The sequence below is a fragment of the Xenopus laevis genome, chromosome 6L (genome assembly GCF_017654675.1).
Source record: "Xenopus laevis strain J_2021 chromosome 6L, Xenopus_laevis_v10.1, whole genome shotgun sequence".
Lineage (NCBI taxonomy): Eukaryota > Metazoa > Chordata > Amphibia > Anura > Pipidae > Xenopus > Xenopus laevis.
In genome coordinates, this window is record NC_054381.1 from 109,372,631 (window position 1) to 109,389,854 (window position 17,224).

General features: G+C 40.6%; 1 protein-coding gene across 3 annotated transcripts in view; it reads right to left on the reverse strand.

Annotated features, from left to right (window-relative positions):
• Positions 1–17,224, reverse strand: part of ldlrad4.L (low density lipoprotein receptor class A domain containing 4 L homeolog) — a 274,359-nt gene that overhangs the window by 38,577 nt on the left and 218,558 nt on the right. The window contains exon 1 of one of the 3 annotated variants that reach the window (XM_018267860.2): positions 1,811–2,969. The exons of 1 other annotated variant lie outside the window; for it this stretch is intronic. In XM_018267860.2, the coding sequence (XP_018123349.1) occupies positions 1,811–1,880 (70 nt within the window). In that variant the 5' untranslated portion in view covers positions 1,881–2,969. Of the gene's footprint in view, positions 1–1,810; positions 2,970–17,224 lie in introns of those variants that run through there. One more of the 3 variants, XM_041566355.1, reaches the window with a different exon arrangement.

Here is a 17,224-nt window from a genome sequence, read left to right on the forward strand (position 1 = left end):
GTATCAGTACAAGTTCAAGCTTTCACTTTGTATATTATTTATGCAGAATCATGCATGGTCAGTAGAACAGTTTGCCTAAAAGATGTTGTTGTGATAATTACTCCCATTATATTTTGTCTGCTGTTCCTGGAGGCTGCAATTCGACAACAGCTGGTCAAGCTAGAAGTAGTGGTCCGGCACCCGCTTATAAGCAACAAGTTTCATTCGGTGCGATTAATCACTTGTTATCCCTATAATAAGAAACCCCCAGGTCAAGCCCTGCTTTTAGCTTATGCAATAATGTTGGATTTATTAAGATAGCAGACAACTATTCTTACCTACAGTGCAGGAAATATCTAACATGAGTTCAAGCTTACAAGCCATACATTAAATCAATATACCCAAGCTACAGGGCATACTGTATGTACAATTAGCTTTAGCTGTTTAATATATTCTGAAAGAGACACAGTTAAAGGAGCCAGAGGAACAAATAAACCAAAAACACCCCCAATACTGGCATGTGACTTCTCTTATCAGTTAACTCTGGGCAGACATACAAAAAAAAGTACAGTGCACTCAGTCTTTCCTAGAACGCAGAGTTCACATGGACAAAATGGCACTAGCACTGCCAAAAGCACTTGCTTCTTCTGGGGCTTGGGGGAGGATTCTGTGAAGAGGCTATCGTATCCGTTCTCTGAATTACCATTAAAACATCAAAGCGTTCCATTACATTGAAGTATGGGAATATTTTTGATAAACTCTCATCCAAACCACACCCTGAGAAAGAATGAGCGACAATGCGTAATAAAAGCAGCAAGACCAAAGTTCTCAGCAGCACTCAATTACAGTTGATTAATAAAAGTGCTGTCAAATGAGTGGGGGTTGCAGGGGGGGAGGGGTTGGCCAGAAGGAAGTGAGGGTACGAGTTATAGGAAACTTTCTATACAAACTCCTCTTCAAGAGATATTTTGTTGGTTTGGGAAACAAGATGGGCATCAAGTAACTTGAAGTGGTTAATATGAGACTAGATGCACTTAAGAATACTCCACAAGTACAATGACCCACAAGTACAATGAAGCTCTCAGATGCCAAGCACTCGTTCTGCAGCCAACACGTCTGCAATGTTTGAGCAAAACAATACTAATTAATCTCCTCTGGAGTGGCTTATATCATTTCTCATTCACTCCAGTAGAATCGGTAATGTCAGGAACTATCGCCAACAGTATCGTCAGCATTACCTGAGGTACCGGAAACAAGTCCAAAGCAATTTCTGATCTAGGCCACATGAGTGTTGCTTCCAAGCCAAAGTACATAAGGGGAGCATTGTGCTCTACAAATGGGACCAGCGGAGAGAGTTCACATGTAGATCATATTTAACCCTCTAATTAAAATCTGTCTCTGCTTCATGACTCACAAGCCCCATGTTTAATCCCGATAGTTTGTTCTTTATGCCCCAGAGCTATATTCTTATTCACATACTGGTTTTAGTAGAAACTCAGAATTAAAGGAGCTTAAAGGAGGTTTTTTGTTCATAAACTGCATTTATAAGTGGTATTGAACAAAAATGGCCACTTTACCCCAACAGCGAAGCAAGGGGGGGATGTCTATGAAATCTGCAGCAAGGGAAGTTTCTGGCAGCCAGCACAGAACATTGAGCTTTCCCATAAAGAAACATTTATTCGTTTCCTTTCTGATCTGAGCTGACAGCACATATGAAAGGGCAGTTCTGCTTCTTTAAACTACAAAAGACAATCACCATACAGACAATGGACAGCACAGTTGTAGGCACAAACTGACGACATTAGAATGACACACACACGAACTTGAATACCTTTTACCAGAAACAGATCTTTTAATCCAGCATCCTTCACTGTTGTGTTGTCGAATCGATCACTGGACATAATCAGCTCCTGTGGATAATGACATGTATGCAACCAAACCCCTGAAACTTCTCGGTGCTTAAAGCATCCCAGCTCAATTTGAAGGTTGCACTTTTATGATGAATTGCCTTGTCCTCAGTTACGAGAAAGCTCTTTCTGCAGCCCCCTATTTTTACACCCCTATCAGAGGGTCCCAGGTGCAAAATGCCAAGTCCAGAGGCTCAGAGAAAATCCTGCATATACTAATTATCATCTGCTGTCAGGAGAGAGTGAGAGGCTCTGTGGCAGGAAAGTGGTTGTGTTGTAAAGCGAGATAAGAGACATGCAGGCTCATATCCTCAGGCAGTCTGGAGCAAAACATCAGCTGTTTAAGTAATATTTACCAGGAGAAATGCTTAAAACAAACGTGAGAAGCAACAGCTCACTCAAGGGTGGACTCATTCCCTTTCTTGAGATCTCTCAGCATCCAAACAACACGGTGAAGATCTGCCAATGTTTCTTCTGATTTTCCTGGCTGCTATCGCTCTAAACGAGCCACTTCAGCTTTAACCGCTCACAGAGCAAAAAAACAGAGAGGGTGACACAAAAGCACTTCCCCACAAATGCATGGCTTTCTGCTGTGTTCTCTGCTGCTTGTTTGTCACAGGGAGATGTTGACCCTTGTGAGAGGCCTTTAATTCTTCCGCATTTCTGCTTCAAGGCACAATGTGCGTCATTCCATAGTCGAAACACTTTACTCACTACTTTAGTCAAGATTCTGTCTGATGCTTGTTGCCACCACCCCTCCTTACCCTCCCTCCTCTTTCTCTCTCTCATTGCCAAAAGTCTCCAACTGCTGGCAGCTCCTTACACATGCTCTGTACAGCCAGCGTTGCCTTGGGAAAAAAAGAGTGGATGTCACAGCTGCCCAAGGGAACACTTCTACTCTGTTCTCTCTCTCATGCACAGGCAGCCTCGCTTGGTCACAGCTATACCGCAGGATCAGTGTCCTGCACAATTGCTTTGTAATTCTCCTGGAAACATCTGAATGACAGTTAGTTCATAAAATAAAGAACTTGTTCCAAAAATGCAAGGTTTCCTTCCCACACCCCTCCGCAGTTTGTACAGGTTTAGTTCATGTAAGGTTATTAGTGGCTCACTTTTCAGTTACATGTGTGCAGATATACTCACCCATATATAACATGGTTTGGCCCGTTTCCTTTTCTCACCTTGCACCCCTCGCACATACTGAGCTGCCCCAAGACACTTCCTCTGTAACTCTCATCTGTTAAACAGAGGAACTGAAGGCAGTTTTAGGAAGGGAACTGATTAAAACTGAGACAAACACTAAAATAAAGACTATAAAGAGTGGTGGTTAATGGAACATTTTCTAATCCGACCGGTGTTATTAGTGGAGTACCGCAGGGCTCTGTACTAGGTCCCTTGCTTTTCAACTTGTTTATTAATGACCTGGAGGTGGGCATTGAAAGTACTGTTTCTATTTTTGCAGATGATACTAAATTTGCAGAACTATAGGTTCCGTGTAGGATGCTGCCACTTTTTAGAGTGATTTGCGCAGCAAACTGAAAAATGAGGTTCAATATTGATAAATGCAAGGTTATGCACTTTGGCAAAAATAATATAAATGCAAGTTATACAGTGTGTTGGGAGTGTTCTTAAATGAGAAAGATCTTGGGGTTTTTGTAGATAACAAGTTGTCTAATTCTGGGCAGTGTCATTCTGTGGCTACTAAAGCAAATAAAGTTCTGTCTTGCATAAAAAAGGGCATTAACTCAAGGGATGAAAACATAATTATGCCTCTTTATAGGTCTCTGGTGAGGCCTCATCTGGAGTATGCAGTGCTTAAGAGGGATATAAATGAGCTGGACAGAGTGCAGAGATGTGCAACTAAACTGGTTAGAGGGATGGAAGACTTAAATTATGAGGGTAGACTGTCAAGGTTGGGGTTGTTTTCTCTGGAAAAAAGGTGCTTGCGAGAGGACTTACACAAGTACATTAGAGGACATTATAGACAAATAGCAGAGGACCTTTTTAACCATAAAGAGGATCACCGTACCAGAGGCCACCCCTTTAGACTAGAAGAAAAGAACTTTCATTTGAAGCAACGTAGGTGTTTCTTTACAGTGAGGACAGTGAGATTGTGGAATGCACTGCCGGGTGATGTTGTGATGGCTGATTCAGTTAATGCCTTTAAGAATGACTTGGATGATTTCTTGGACAGACATAATATTAAAGGCTATTGTGATACTAAACTCTATAGTTAGTATAGATATGGGTATATATATAATTTATGTGAATGTATGAAGGGGTGTGTGTATGGATGCTGGGTTTTCATTTGGAGGGGTTGAACTTGATGGACTTTGTCTTTTTTAAACCCAATTTAACTATGTAACTATATACTGAACAAATAAAAGAGACAATAAGAACATTATTCAACCAAATTGTCCCTAAATAGTTACTGTTCCCACTGCAGAATTTGTGTCATATTTTTTATTCACCTTTGAGTAACAGTGAGTTTGATTTGTAAGTGGCAGGTAGTAAGCTCATGGATAGTGGATAGTGTAGGTCAGGGGTGCCCAAAATGTAGATCGGAATCACCTAGTAGACCTTTAACTGGGGATCAGTAAATCTCAAGACTGTGAACAAACAGCTTGTCTAAATCACCCTCCTATTTCATGCTTTTCATTCAGATATTTATGGTAAGGTTACATAAGAAATAGTTGTTTGTTAAATATAGCAATTTACTTTTTCCCCATAAATCAGTATTTAAGTAATATTTTCCATGGAACAGAATGCTAATAATGCTTTTATAGATGCAGATCATCATGGGACAGCATCACTAAAAGTGGACCTTGCATTAGTAAAGTATGCCATAGCATGAACACCAGAACCTACTTTGAAGAAAACAAGCGCCTCTTGCACTTTTTTCTTTTTATTGCATCAGGCACAGTCACAATTTCATTGCTGAAGCAATCCTGTGCTTCCCTTTACAGGCCCAGCATTCCACTGCCAAGACCTACCAGATAAATACCCTAAAGGGCTCATTTACAAACCAAGTCCAAAGTACTAAGTGGTGGGATAATGCTCATGGCACCAGAAATGGCATTAGTGTGCAATTCATTATGTGCAAGTCAGGTGCACGCGTAGGCACAAAATGCAAAGAAGGATCTGGAAGTAATACTTTCTCCAGGCATGTTTTTATTCAAGGGCCCCCTTGTGTTCATGTGCCTTATAAAGCAAGGTACAAGTATAGAGGGCATGCATAGTTGTGAATAACAGCTATATGGAAGCAATTGTGCATTCTGCATGAATTAGTAAGTCAGTTCAGTACATCAGTCTGTATGCAGAGAAACTACATTTTGAGTTCATGGCAAAAACAGCCAAATGGGATTAAAATACTTGATTTAACGATTCCTTGGGCAAAACAGTGCTTCCAAGAAAGACAAAATCTACTAATTGTATCATTTTCTGGCAAACATGAAGCTGCTCTTGGCTTACCGTTGTCCAACTATTTTAAGACACGTTGCTCTGGGCCATTAGTAAGCTATCAAAACATAACAAGTCCAATGCAGTGAATAGTGACAGGTTTCTAGTATTAATGCATTGATAGTTTTAAAGGAATAATAAACCCTTCTCTTACTGGGAGAAGAAGCTGCCGCATTGCTTATTGTTTGTAATTTCAGTTATGTTATTTATCCAATAGACTATTAAAGGGTGGGTGAAGATAATGAGGTACAGACCAGCCAGAATGTTTTTTAGTAGACTCAAAATGTGGTGCTAATTTGGCCCCCCATACCAGCCTCCATAACTTTGAATTTAAACTGCCTGAACTGTTGTCTGCAGATAGTAAACTGAGAAAGCCTAGTGTTGTAGTTACGGGCTTAATGATGTGCATGAAATGCATGATAATGTTCAGGTTGAACACCAGTGGGTTCGGTTTGAAAGTTGTCCAACCATTGAGAGTTTAGGGTTTGGCTCGGATCAGGCCGGGGAAGTACACTCCTCCACTGCTCCTGAATGTTCTGTGTCTTGGAACCAGATGCATCCACAGAAGTAGAGCACAGAGCGAGATAACACAGGTACGAATCAGGTGTGTGTGTCCTATGCAACATTTTGTGGGTTAAGATTTTGCAGTTTGGGGTCAGGAGCAGGTTTAGTTTTTCATGACTTGCACATCGAAAAATCTCCTTTTCTTTTTCTCCTGTAAATGCTTTCCCTCCAGCTATAAAGTTAATCGCTGGTGGTAAATCATATGCAGAGCTTAATTTTTCCCAAGTTGCCCACAGTTTCCTTGCGAGGCAACTTCGGGCAAAGTCAAAGGGCCAGATCTGCGAGTAGGTACCCAATTCCGCTTTCTCTGTCTTAAAAATGTAAATAATAGATAAGGCCATTAGAATGTGCGAAGAGACAAAGAAATACCCAAAAGATATTACCTTTGAATATTCATGTCCATTAGATGACATTGTAAAAAATACTGGTAATTACCTTACTGGCCACCAGGTGTCACTTTAAACACAGCCCCAATACCTCCTTTCACACTGAGAGCCAGAGTTTGCATTCAGAGACAGAGATGCCAGCCAAGCTAACAAGTCATTCAGTTCAGATATATATGTGCACTTCTGTACTTTCATTTCTATATGGAGGCCCTTTGTTTTACTATCTTGTAAGACATCAGTGCATTTTGGTGACTGTAGTGTGTGACTCACATTGATAGCTCATCACACAGCAGCACTGTTTCCTGGAAAACGAAAGCGGTTATTCATTTAGTGGCGTTAATAAAATTCCATCTCTTTGCAGAAAAATATTTACTGTAAAAATAGGCGAGCATCTATTCATGTGATTACAAAGAAAAATGAGTAAATGAGCTGCATGACTTCACTTCTAGCAGTGATCAAAAAGAACAAAGGGAAGATGGGCAATCCAGAAGGTTTCCCAGCAGTTCCACCTGTAGTGCAATTTATTAAAACTTTTCTGACAGCCGGGCGATTTTCTAATGAATTGACACGTATCATAATGATACCGGGGGCGAATTTGTCTCCATTTTACTCTATGGGGTGGTAGTGATCAGTGCTGCTACATGAAGGGTGTGATTTTGTGCCCCTTAGTGCTCTTATATAGATTTGCCACAGATTCAGCAAGTTATCCCCATTCCTTACAACTAATGATGTGATTAATATAATAAATAATGCTTTCAAGAAAGAGGGTTCATTCCTTTTAGGCGAATATTTATGAAACATTTATTGAGACCAAACATAAAAGGGAAAGGAGGTTTTCAAAAGAATGAGCCCATGCTCCTACTGTGCAGCAAGAGAAACTAGGTCATATTTTGGGCAGCTATTTCTTTTCCAGCTGACAAAGCACAGTATAAAAACACAGAATAAGAAGAAAATAGACACACATTTGCATATAATACAACAGGTCCTAGCTATAAAAGGGACATGTTGTGGCAAGAACAGGTATTTACCATACACCTCTAGAAATAAAAGCAAGGCTGCCTTTTGTGCTGCTTTACTGAAAATTTCCCTGAAACTAGTACTGCCCATTTATTCAGTGTCCTTCTGGCTGCTTTCCCAGGCTGCACAGTAGTGCTATTGGTTTTCTATTGTTGGATCTGACTAGTCTGACAGTGCCTATGAACAAGACTGTTAGCACCACCATAGTAATGCACAGTTCGACAAATAGTCAGCTCGCTTCCGACCCTAACCCTCTTCCAAAGCTAAACCAAACCTACTTGGTGTGCTGTTATTACTTATAATGACCCGACCCAGGTGCACCCCCACCAGGCCCCCTCCCCTTCGGATGTGTGTGCAATATTGTTTGGACAAGGTGAGTGTGCGTTTTACCTGCAGTGAGATGCCATTGCGTCTCTAGTGGATCCCAAGGGGGTGTGGACAATCACACTGCATCCCTGGCTGTTGTGCCACTGTATAGGCACCCAAGAGGCCCTCCCTTAAAGCTGCTGCCCTAGGCACAGGCCCCTCAGATGCCTATATATAAATGCACCCCTGACTCCTCTTTTATGTCACTGAAATGTACAGATGGGCATGTGAAAATGTCTAAATAAGAGATGGCCCAAAAGATTTTTGCGCTGGTCAGCTCAGAAAACACTACACCATTGCTGATCTATGAAGATCTATGGCCTATATTAATTATAAGAACAGAAAAGCTTTAATCACTGAACTTTGTGTTAAACAAGGGGGTATACATACTGTCCCTTCGATTGAACGGACTACAAATCTCAGACACAAAAAGGAGGAACTCTAATATCATAAGTCTGGTTAAGTTACTTTGAAATGGAAACTAATGCAATCAAGTAAGCTTGTCCTCTATATGCAGGTGAGCAACTAGTTTTGACTTGAAGAACAAAATAAAAACACACACATAAACACACACGACTGCTAGCCTATGCCACAGACATTCACCCACCAGTAATGTTTTTACTATATAGGCTCCCAGGGGCCTATATAGTAAAGCTACTGTTTTATGCACGGGCCCTTGAGTAGTGATGGCCGAATTTATTTGCCAGGCGCGAATTTGCGCGATTCGCCGCCAGCGAATAAATTCGCAAAACGCCTGTGAAAATTCGCCTGAAAAAATTGGCGTCAAAAAATTGTCCGTTTCGCAATTTTTCCGCTGTTTCGCGAATTCGCAGGAAATTCACAAATTTTCCGGCAAAGCGAAACAGCGCAAATTCGCCCATCACTACCCTTGAGTTAAGGTTGCCACCTTTTTCTGTGTTAAAATATGGACAATGGAGCAGGATGGTGACATCAGAGGAGCTGTTGTGTGATGTCAGCGGGCAGTATGGTGACATCAGGGGAGTGTCTGGTTATATTAGGGCATGGCTATGACATCAAACCCTCACCTCTCATAAAATTTTAAAAACATTAAAAACCAAGCAGGGTTTTTACAACTGGACAACCCCCTAAAAAAACCAGACAAGTGGCAACCCTATCTTGAGTATATGGTAAACAAGGCCATGTATATATACAGTATATTCTATATAGATTTACAGTATATAGAATAATCCAATATTAAAACAGTTATGGATTTCTCTAACTTGAAAATGTCTTTAGGGTGTTAAACCTTCGAGAGAATACATGCATTTTAATCCACAAAAAGAAGGACCTTCTTCAGCTATTTAACTAATTATTAAATATATATGTTTTGTCTGAAAGAAAAGCATTAGAATCAGTGATGGCTGGATGTGCATTTTTGCTCTCATTTGGGGGCGAATACATTTAACACCTTTATCCCACAACATCCTCCTGGCAGCTTTCTATGAAGCCAAAAATAGTTAACCGCACACTGGTAGAAATAGAACTACGTATTCATTTTAAAAATGTGCTTAAACAAAGAAAAATGAATTCTTTTTGGTGTAATATTAAAAAAAATACAAGAAATTAAAGTGCAAGGCCACACACACAAACACGAAGCCTGGATATGTATATGCAAATGAGCATGTATAGAAAAAGTGCATAATTAGATATCAGGGCCAATCAAGAACAGAGTTGTTGCCAGAAATATTAAATAGAGCAAACAATATAACACATTCTCCGAATTACCCAATTTTCCCTAAAGGCACATGGAGAGTTGAAAAATGAAAGTTTACTGTAAAACAACTCCTTCACAATTTAGAATTTCTGATTCTTCTAAATGTAAAATGAATTGTCCCCTACACAATTCAATTGTGAGGGCATCTGAAGTCTGTGCTAAGTGATCCCTGTGACTTGTCGAGGGAAGCAAAAAGCATTACAATGATATGCAGACACCCACTAAATCTATTAATAACACTGAGCCAGTCCATCTATTGTTATAAATGCATGAGTAATTTCGCTACAGATCTAATGCACACAAGGATAAACAGCACAAACAATGAGAGGAAAAAAGGAAACCTTTATTGACATTGTCCCATTGTTTTCTGTGCCTTGACAGTTACCCCAAGACATCGCAAACATGCTGGCGGCAATGAAAATATCAATAATATAAGCCTGTAACCCGTCTTTGGCTTCACTGTACAGCAAGCTTTATTGCAGGAGGGGGTCCGTCATCCAGAAAGCTCCAAATTTTGGAAACGCCATTTCCCATAGACTCCATTTTATCCAGATAATCCAATGTTTAAAAAACAATTTCCTTTTTCTCTGTAATAATAAAACAGTACCTTGTACTTGATCCAAACTAGATATAATTAATCCTTATTGGAAGCAAAACAGCCTATTGGGTTTATTTAATGTTTACTTGATTTTCTAGTACACTTAGGGGCACATTTACTATTGGTTGAATATCCAGGGTTAATTAACCCTCGATATTCGACCCTCTAAGTAAAATCCTTCGATCTTGAATATCGAAGTCGAAGGATTTACCGCATTTAGTACGATCGAAGGAAAAATTCGAACGATTCAAAGGATTTTAATCCATCGATCGATGGATTTTCCTTCGATCAAAAAAAGCTTAGAAAGCTTATGGGGACCTTCCCCATAGGCTAAATTGGTGCTCGGTAGGTTTTAGGTGGCGAAGTAGGTAGTCAAAGTTTTTTTTCAACAGACAGTACTTTGACTATCGAATAGTCGAATAGTCGAATGATTTTTAGTTCGAAGTCGAAGGTCGAAGTAGCCAATTCGATGGTCGAAGTAGCCAAAAAAAAAATTCGAAATTCGACGTTTTTTTCATTCGAATCCTTCACTTGAGCTTAGTAAATGTGCCCCTTAAGATATAAAGATCCAAATTACAGAAAGATCTGTTATCTGAAAACCCCAGGTCCCAAACATTCTGGATTACAGGGCCCGTATAACAATGCACATGCATTAAATTGTTTCCCTTGGAACTGGGATATAAGTGATTGGATTGAACAAGTAAGGCTGTTATCTTCCAGCAATGTGTTACCATATCGCGACACACGGACAGATTTATGTCCAGATCCCGAGCACCCATATGCCCTCTCAGCATTTAGTCACACTTTTGCTTTTCTTATTTCTCCTCCTACACCATATGTACACACACTCTTTTAATGATCCCTTGAAATAGATAAGAACAATACACGCTCATAACAAGTTCAGCATTCAGATGGAAAAACCTCCTTCATCGGGAATACTTACAGTAAACATGATTTTGGGGGCACACATTCCAGGTAGCTGCTTAACAACCATATGCTAAATATGTACTTGCTACACATGCTAAACATAAACCAGCAGTCAGTTAGTGATGATCACTTATGGGCCAGGACTCATGCTGCCTACAAATTCAGTTGCTCAGACAGAATAATAAATATGTGCTTGCGTGGGTTTTTCCAGACTTGATGACTTGTTTCCTGATAAAACTGACTATAGTGCATGTGATAGTCAGGCTTGGTGTGTAGGATGCATATCTGTAAAGCACCACGGAATATGTTGCCATTATATGAATAAAGAATAATACACATTTTTTCTTGAACATGCTCTATTTGTCTTGCCAGAAGGTACAGTTCCCTACTTGCCCTCTCTCATGAAGCCACAATAGTGATGGCATCTCAGCCACATTCCAGAGCTACTTCCTACTGCAACTAAATTTTATTAGCAATGCAGCCCTACAGCCATCGCTAAAATACTCTACATCCCTTATCATCATTAGACTGCTCTGCCATCTGTAAGGCTGGATGCTTCACATTCCTGTCCAGAAAAATTCCAGATGTTTTTTAATCAACTATCAAACTCCCATCAGCACAGCCAGCTAGGGCCAACAGGAAGTCAACTGCTCAATGCAAGTTATAGTTCTCAAGTACATATAACTCACCCTAAATGATCCCCATCATTTTACATATCTAAATAATACAAGTATGGGACCTGTTATCCAGAATGCTCATGACCTGGGGTTTTCTGGATAATGGATCTTTCCGTAATTTGGATCTTCATACCTTAAGTCTACTAGAAAATCATGTAAACATGAAATAAGCTCAATAGGCTTGTTTTGCTTGCAATAAGGATTAATGCTATTTTAGTTTAGATTAAGTACAAGCCATTGTTCTGTTATTACAGAAAAAGAGGAAATCATTTTTAAAAACTTGGATTATTTGAATAAAATGGAGTCTAAGGGAGAAGCCCTTTCTGTAATTTGGAGCTTTCTAGATAACAGGTTTCCCAATAATGGATCCCATACCTATACATCTTAAACAGACTTTTTTTTTAAATGAATTAACAATTTTTAAGTTTTTTACATTGTTCTTTTTCTTTTGTAGAATACTGAATAGAATAGAAGGAACTGAGGAAGGAAGAGGAAGAAGTGAGAGGAGAAGGAGGAGGAGTACTGCTTTTGGGCACACACGCATCAAGAACAGAACAATATCACCACCCAAACTGAATGAGATAAAGGCGTTTCTAGCACTGCAGAGGCTAATTACAAGTAATTCTATTTTATGACAATAATTAAGGGGAACAATGCAATAAATGACTGTTTATGGAAGACATACCTCATCCATTGTCTGCAGATTCTCTCTGCTAACCACTCTGCCATCATCGTTGCTTTCCTTCACTGAAACCTTAGACTCAGCACCTCTATGAGAAGAGCTGTCAGGTATAAGCTGCTTACACCTAATGAGGTATTGTCCTAATGCTTTGGCTCTATGTACCCATCTACTGGACTCTTTTTTTACTGTTATTGTATGGGCAGTGTACAAACAGCCAAAATTTGCCATTGACAGACATGATGCAAAGGCAGTTAAATGCTATTATTATAGGCATGGGACCTGTTATCCAGAATGAGCAGGACCTGGGGTTTTCTGGATAAGAGGTCTTTAATTTGGTTCTCATCAACTTAAAAATCATTTAAACATTAACTAAATCAAAACAAAAAATTGAAGAGAACCAGGGCAAGTCACAGACCGACTTGTAGTCCCTGTTACCTCCAAGCTAACCAGTTCAGATGTAGTTATAAGTAGATAAATAAACTTTAATCTTAGTGTCTTAAAACAATTGATACACATCACAACTCCTTCCACATAAGGAAGTCCGGAACCATGTCCCTAAAAAACATACATTTAAAAACCCGGCAACAGGTGGAGTGGTTGGATGAAAAAAAGTTAGCGTGCCAATTGCCACCCAGTACCCTCCCTTCCAATCGTTAACCAGTTCCTACCTATCTACGTGGGGAACGAGTGGGAGCTACTCACCCACCGTCCACCTATGCCACCCGCCCGACACATTTCGGCGATAAATCAGCTTCCTCAGGGGCATAAGTAACAATGAAGTTTAAATAGGTAACCTACGTCATCTGTGTCCATTCGCGCTCATCCGCTCCCTTACATAGTTACATAGTTACATAGTTAAATTGGGTTGAAAAAAGACAAAGCCCATCAAGTTCAACCCCTCCAAATGAAAACCCAGCATCCATACACACACCCCTCCCTACTTTTAATTAAATTCCATATACCCATACCTATACTAACTATAGAGTTTAGTATCACAATAGCATTTGATCCCTCAGTTGCCGTAATCTAGGTGCCGTAATCTAGGTGTGTTGTATGGGTCCTCAATAAATGTTAGTCCGTAGAGTTTAGCAATAATTAGAAGCCAATATCTTTTTGTAACATTTATACGGTTAGTAACACTATGGATATACACATTGCAACTGTTGCTAATAGCATGACAGCCATAGTAATTTTGAAAGATAGGGCAATGCATGCGCACTGCTAAACTTAAGCACAGTGAAGCTCTGGACACGCTGATACTTTGAAACAAAGCCACAAGACACAGCGATACGTAGAAGAGTGGGCAATGCATGCACACAAACAACTTCACAGCAACTATTGGCAAACGCTTTAGCGCAACAAATTTCGCAGAATCCAGAAGTGAGGGATCAAGGGAGCGGATGACGTAGGATACCTATTTAAACTTCATTGTTACACGCACCCGACACTTATACCCCTGAGGAAGCCGACTTATCGGATAAACGAGTCGGGCAGGTGGCACAGGTTGACGGTGGGTGACTAGCTCCCACTCGTTCCCCACGTAGATAGGTAGGAAGGAACTGGGGAACGATTGGAAGGGAGGGTACTGGGTGGCAATTGGCACGCTAACTTTTTTCAAATTGTGGCAGCTCTGCTATAGATTTGAGTGGTAGTTGCTATACTATCCAACCACTCCACCTGTTGCCGGGTTTTTAAATGTATGTTTTTTAGGGACACGGTCCCGGACTTCCTTATGTGGAAGGAGTCGTGATGTGTATCAATTGAGGAAGCGTGTTTTATGACACTTAGATTAAAAGTTACGTTTTATTGATCTACTTATAACTACATCTGAACTGGTTAGCTTTGAGGTAACAGGGGGCTACAAGTCGGTCTGTAACTTGCCCTGGTTCTCTTCAATTTTTTGTTTTGATATGTGTTTGCTCAGTATTGAACACTAACCTGCAGATAAAGTGTATTTTGAACCCTATATCACTCATAATTCTTAAACATTAACTAAATCCAATAGGAATGTTTTGCCACCAATAAGGATTAATTAATACTTAGTTGAGATCAAGTACAAGGTACCAGGGTCAGACTGGTCTGGCAGGTCACCAGGTGAAAGCCCAGTGGGCCACGGGCCTTGTGGGCCCACCAACCCAAAACTGCACCCGTCTACAGACTGTGCTACTCACTGTTAGCATCCCCCCAGCCCAATTGCTGCTGTAACTACATCGTAATTATGCATGGGGGCCAGGAGGGGGGTTGTGGCTGGCGACCTCTGGGGGGTGGCCACAGAGTTAGAGGGGCCCAGAGGGGGAGGAGGAGGGCCCTGTGGTGGAAGCCCTGGTGGGCCTCCAGTCCAACCCTGCAAGGTACTGTTTTATTACTAGCACACGGGCAGATTCTGGATTGCATTGTATAACTACATGTTAATAATACTAATAATAATAATACAGGTATAAAATCTGTTATCCGGAAACCCATTATCCAGAAAGCCCATCTCCCATAGACTCTATTTTAATCAAATAATTAAATTTTTTTTTAAATGGTTTTGTTTTTTTCTGTAAGGTCTAAGTGCCGCGAGTGCATTGCCGCAGGCGATTTTTCATTTAAGCAGGCGGAAGGCAGTTCGGGGAGATTATCACCCCGAAGAAGAGGCGATTAGTCACCAGGCGACTAAATCCCCCCCAAATCTGCCCGTGTGCTAAAGCCCTTACAGAAAAAAAACAAAACCATTGAAAAAAAATGTTTTAAATATTTGATTAAAATAGAGTCTATGGGAGATGGACTTTCTGGATAATGGGTTTCCGGGTAACAGATTTCATACCTGTATTATTATTATTATCATTATTATTATTAATGTAGTTATACAATGCAATCATATTCCACAGCTTTGTACACTAAATGGGTGTATACATTAAGAGGGTTATATATCAAATTTTAGAGCTGTGAATTTTATTATACCTCAAACGAACTTGAATGAAATCAAATGGTTTCTAATTTAAGAAAAACTTTGAATGAAAAAAACTCGAATCAGTGAATTTGCGGTTAACAACCCGAAAACTCGAAAAAATTTGATCAAGCATTCAGCACAAAACACTAGACTCTTGAATTGATCGAGTTTTTGAGCGAAACCCACTGAAAAAAACTCAAACATAATGAAGGCTATTAACATCTTCAAATGGTTTAAGGGACCTCTGCAATTGACTTCTACATGATCTTGACAGGTTTCAGATGGTGTATTTTCGGATTCAAGCTATTTCTAGTTTTGGGGTTTAATAAATCGCAAAAATTCAAGGTTTTTTTTACCCGAAAATTTCAGTTTCCTCGAATTTTTAGTGGAAAAAAACAGCTTGGCCCTTAATTAATCTTCCCCTTAACATATAAAAAAAACCCACAAATTAACCAATAACCAATACAAAAGGTTAAAGAGTTTACAATCAAAAAGTCAATAAATACCCTAAGTTAAAACCAGAAACAAGATTGCCTGCAATGAACTATATTCACTTGTTTGACTAAAAAAATAAATAAATAAAACTCTTTAATACAAGTGTGTCGGCACCAAACAAAAGAACCTGAAGTAATCAAAGTGAATTGTTTGCAGAACAATATGTTGCTTGATTGCTTTGTAAAGATAATCTGAAACACTAAAATGACTAAAGTGGTAAACATGCAGTTGCAATGCAAGGCAATCGTTTCAGTTCTTGGCATTCTAACTGCCAAATACCAAAAACATTTTCATTAGTTGAAATATCAATACAGGCTGATTTTTTTTAACTTTCTCTAGTTTTCTGCCAACTCATTCAGAATTTTAGACAGGATTATAATGTTCCCACTCCATATTTCTGACAACCAGTTAATAGTTCCATTTTTTCTGATTTACCCCTCACCCACCCATGGTTATATATATGGAACAAAAAAAGTCCGCACTCATAGGTCTTTGTGATGAAAGAAATTGGTTTATTCAACGTTTCGGCTCTTAGACTCAAGCCGTCATCAGGAAGCGGACTTTTTTTTGTTCCATTGATATGCATCTGTGTTCCTGCACTTAGGCAATCATTTGTTTTCTGAGTGCACCTATTCAGTAGTTTGTTAGTTGTTAGTTTGCTCAATCACAAAACAAAACTGATAACACACTCACTGCTGAGACATGTGCACCCTGCGATGACAAGCCCACCAGGTTAGGGACTCAAGTGGTTAGGCACAGGGATAGAGAGATCCTTTGCGCGTGAGACCAGCTGTGAGAATCACCTTCGATAGGGATAGTGGACCAAAGGCAGACAAGGAGACTCAATTGAGAAAGCTGACTAAAGGTGGCCATACACGGGCCGATAAAAGCTGCCGACAGACCGAGTCGGCAGCTTATTGGCCCGTGTATGGGGCCCCCCGACGGGCTTCCCCGATCAAGATCTGGCCGAAAGTCGGCCAGATCTCGATCGGATGGGACTAAAAATCCCGTTGGATCGCGGCCGCATCTGTTCGTTGATGCGGTCCCGCGATCTGACCGCCTGTTCCCGTTCATTAGGATCCGATCGTCGGGCCCTAGGGCCCACAACCGGATCAGCCCGATATTGCCCACCTCGATATGCTGGGCATATCGGAGAGAGATCCGCTCGTTTGGCAACATCGCCAAACAGTGCCGGGCCAGCCTGGGCAGACTCCCTAGGCAGCCCAGCTGGTTGGAGCGCCCCAGCAGCGCACACGCAGAAAACCTGGTGTGCGCTGAAAACCGCGTGCGCAAAAGAATCTGTTGTGAGTGTATGCGCAAAAGAATATGTTGTGCGCACATGCGCGAAAACATGAGGCAGCGTGAAAGGGAAAGCGCGCATGCACAAGCTGACATACGCCGCCAGAGAGGGGACCGGATTAGGGGTAGGAGAGGCAGAAGGTGCGTGCCTGGCGCCCCTCCAGCTTTGCGCTCTAGGCACGTGCCTACTCTGCCTACCCC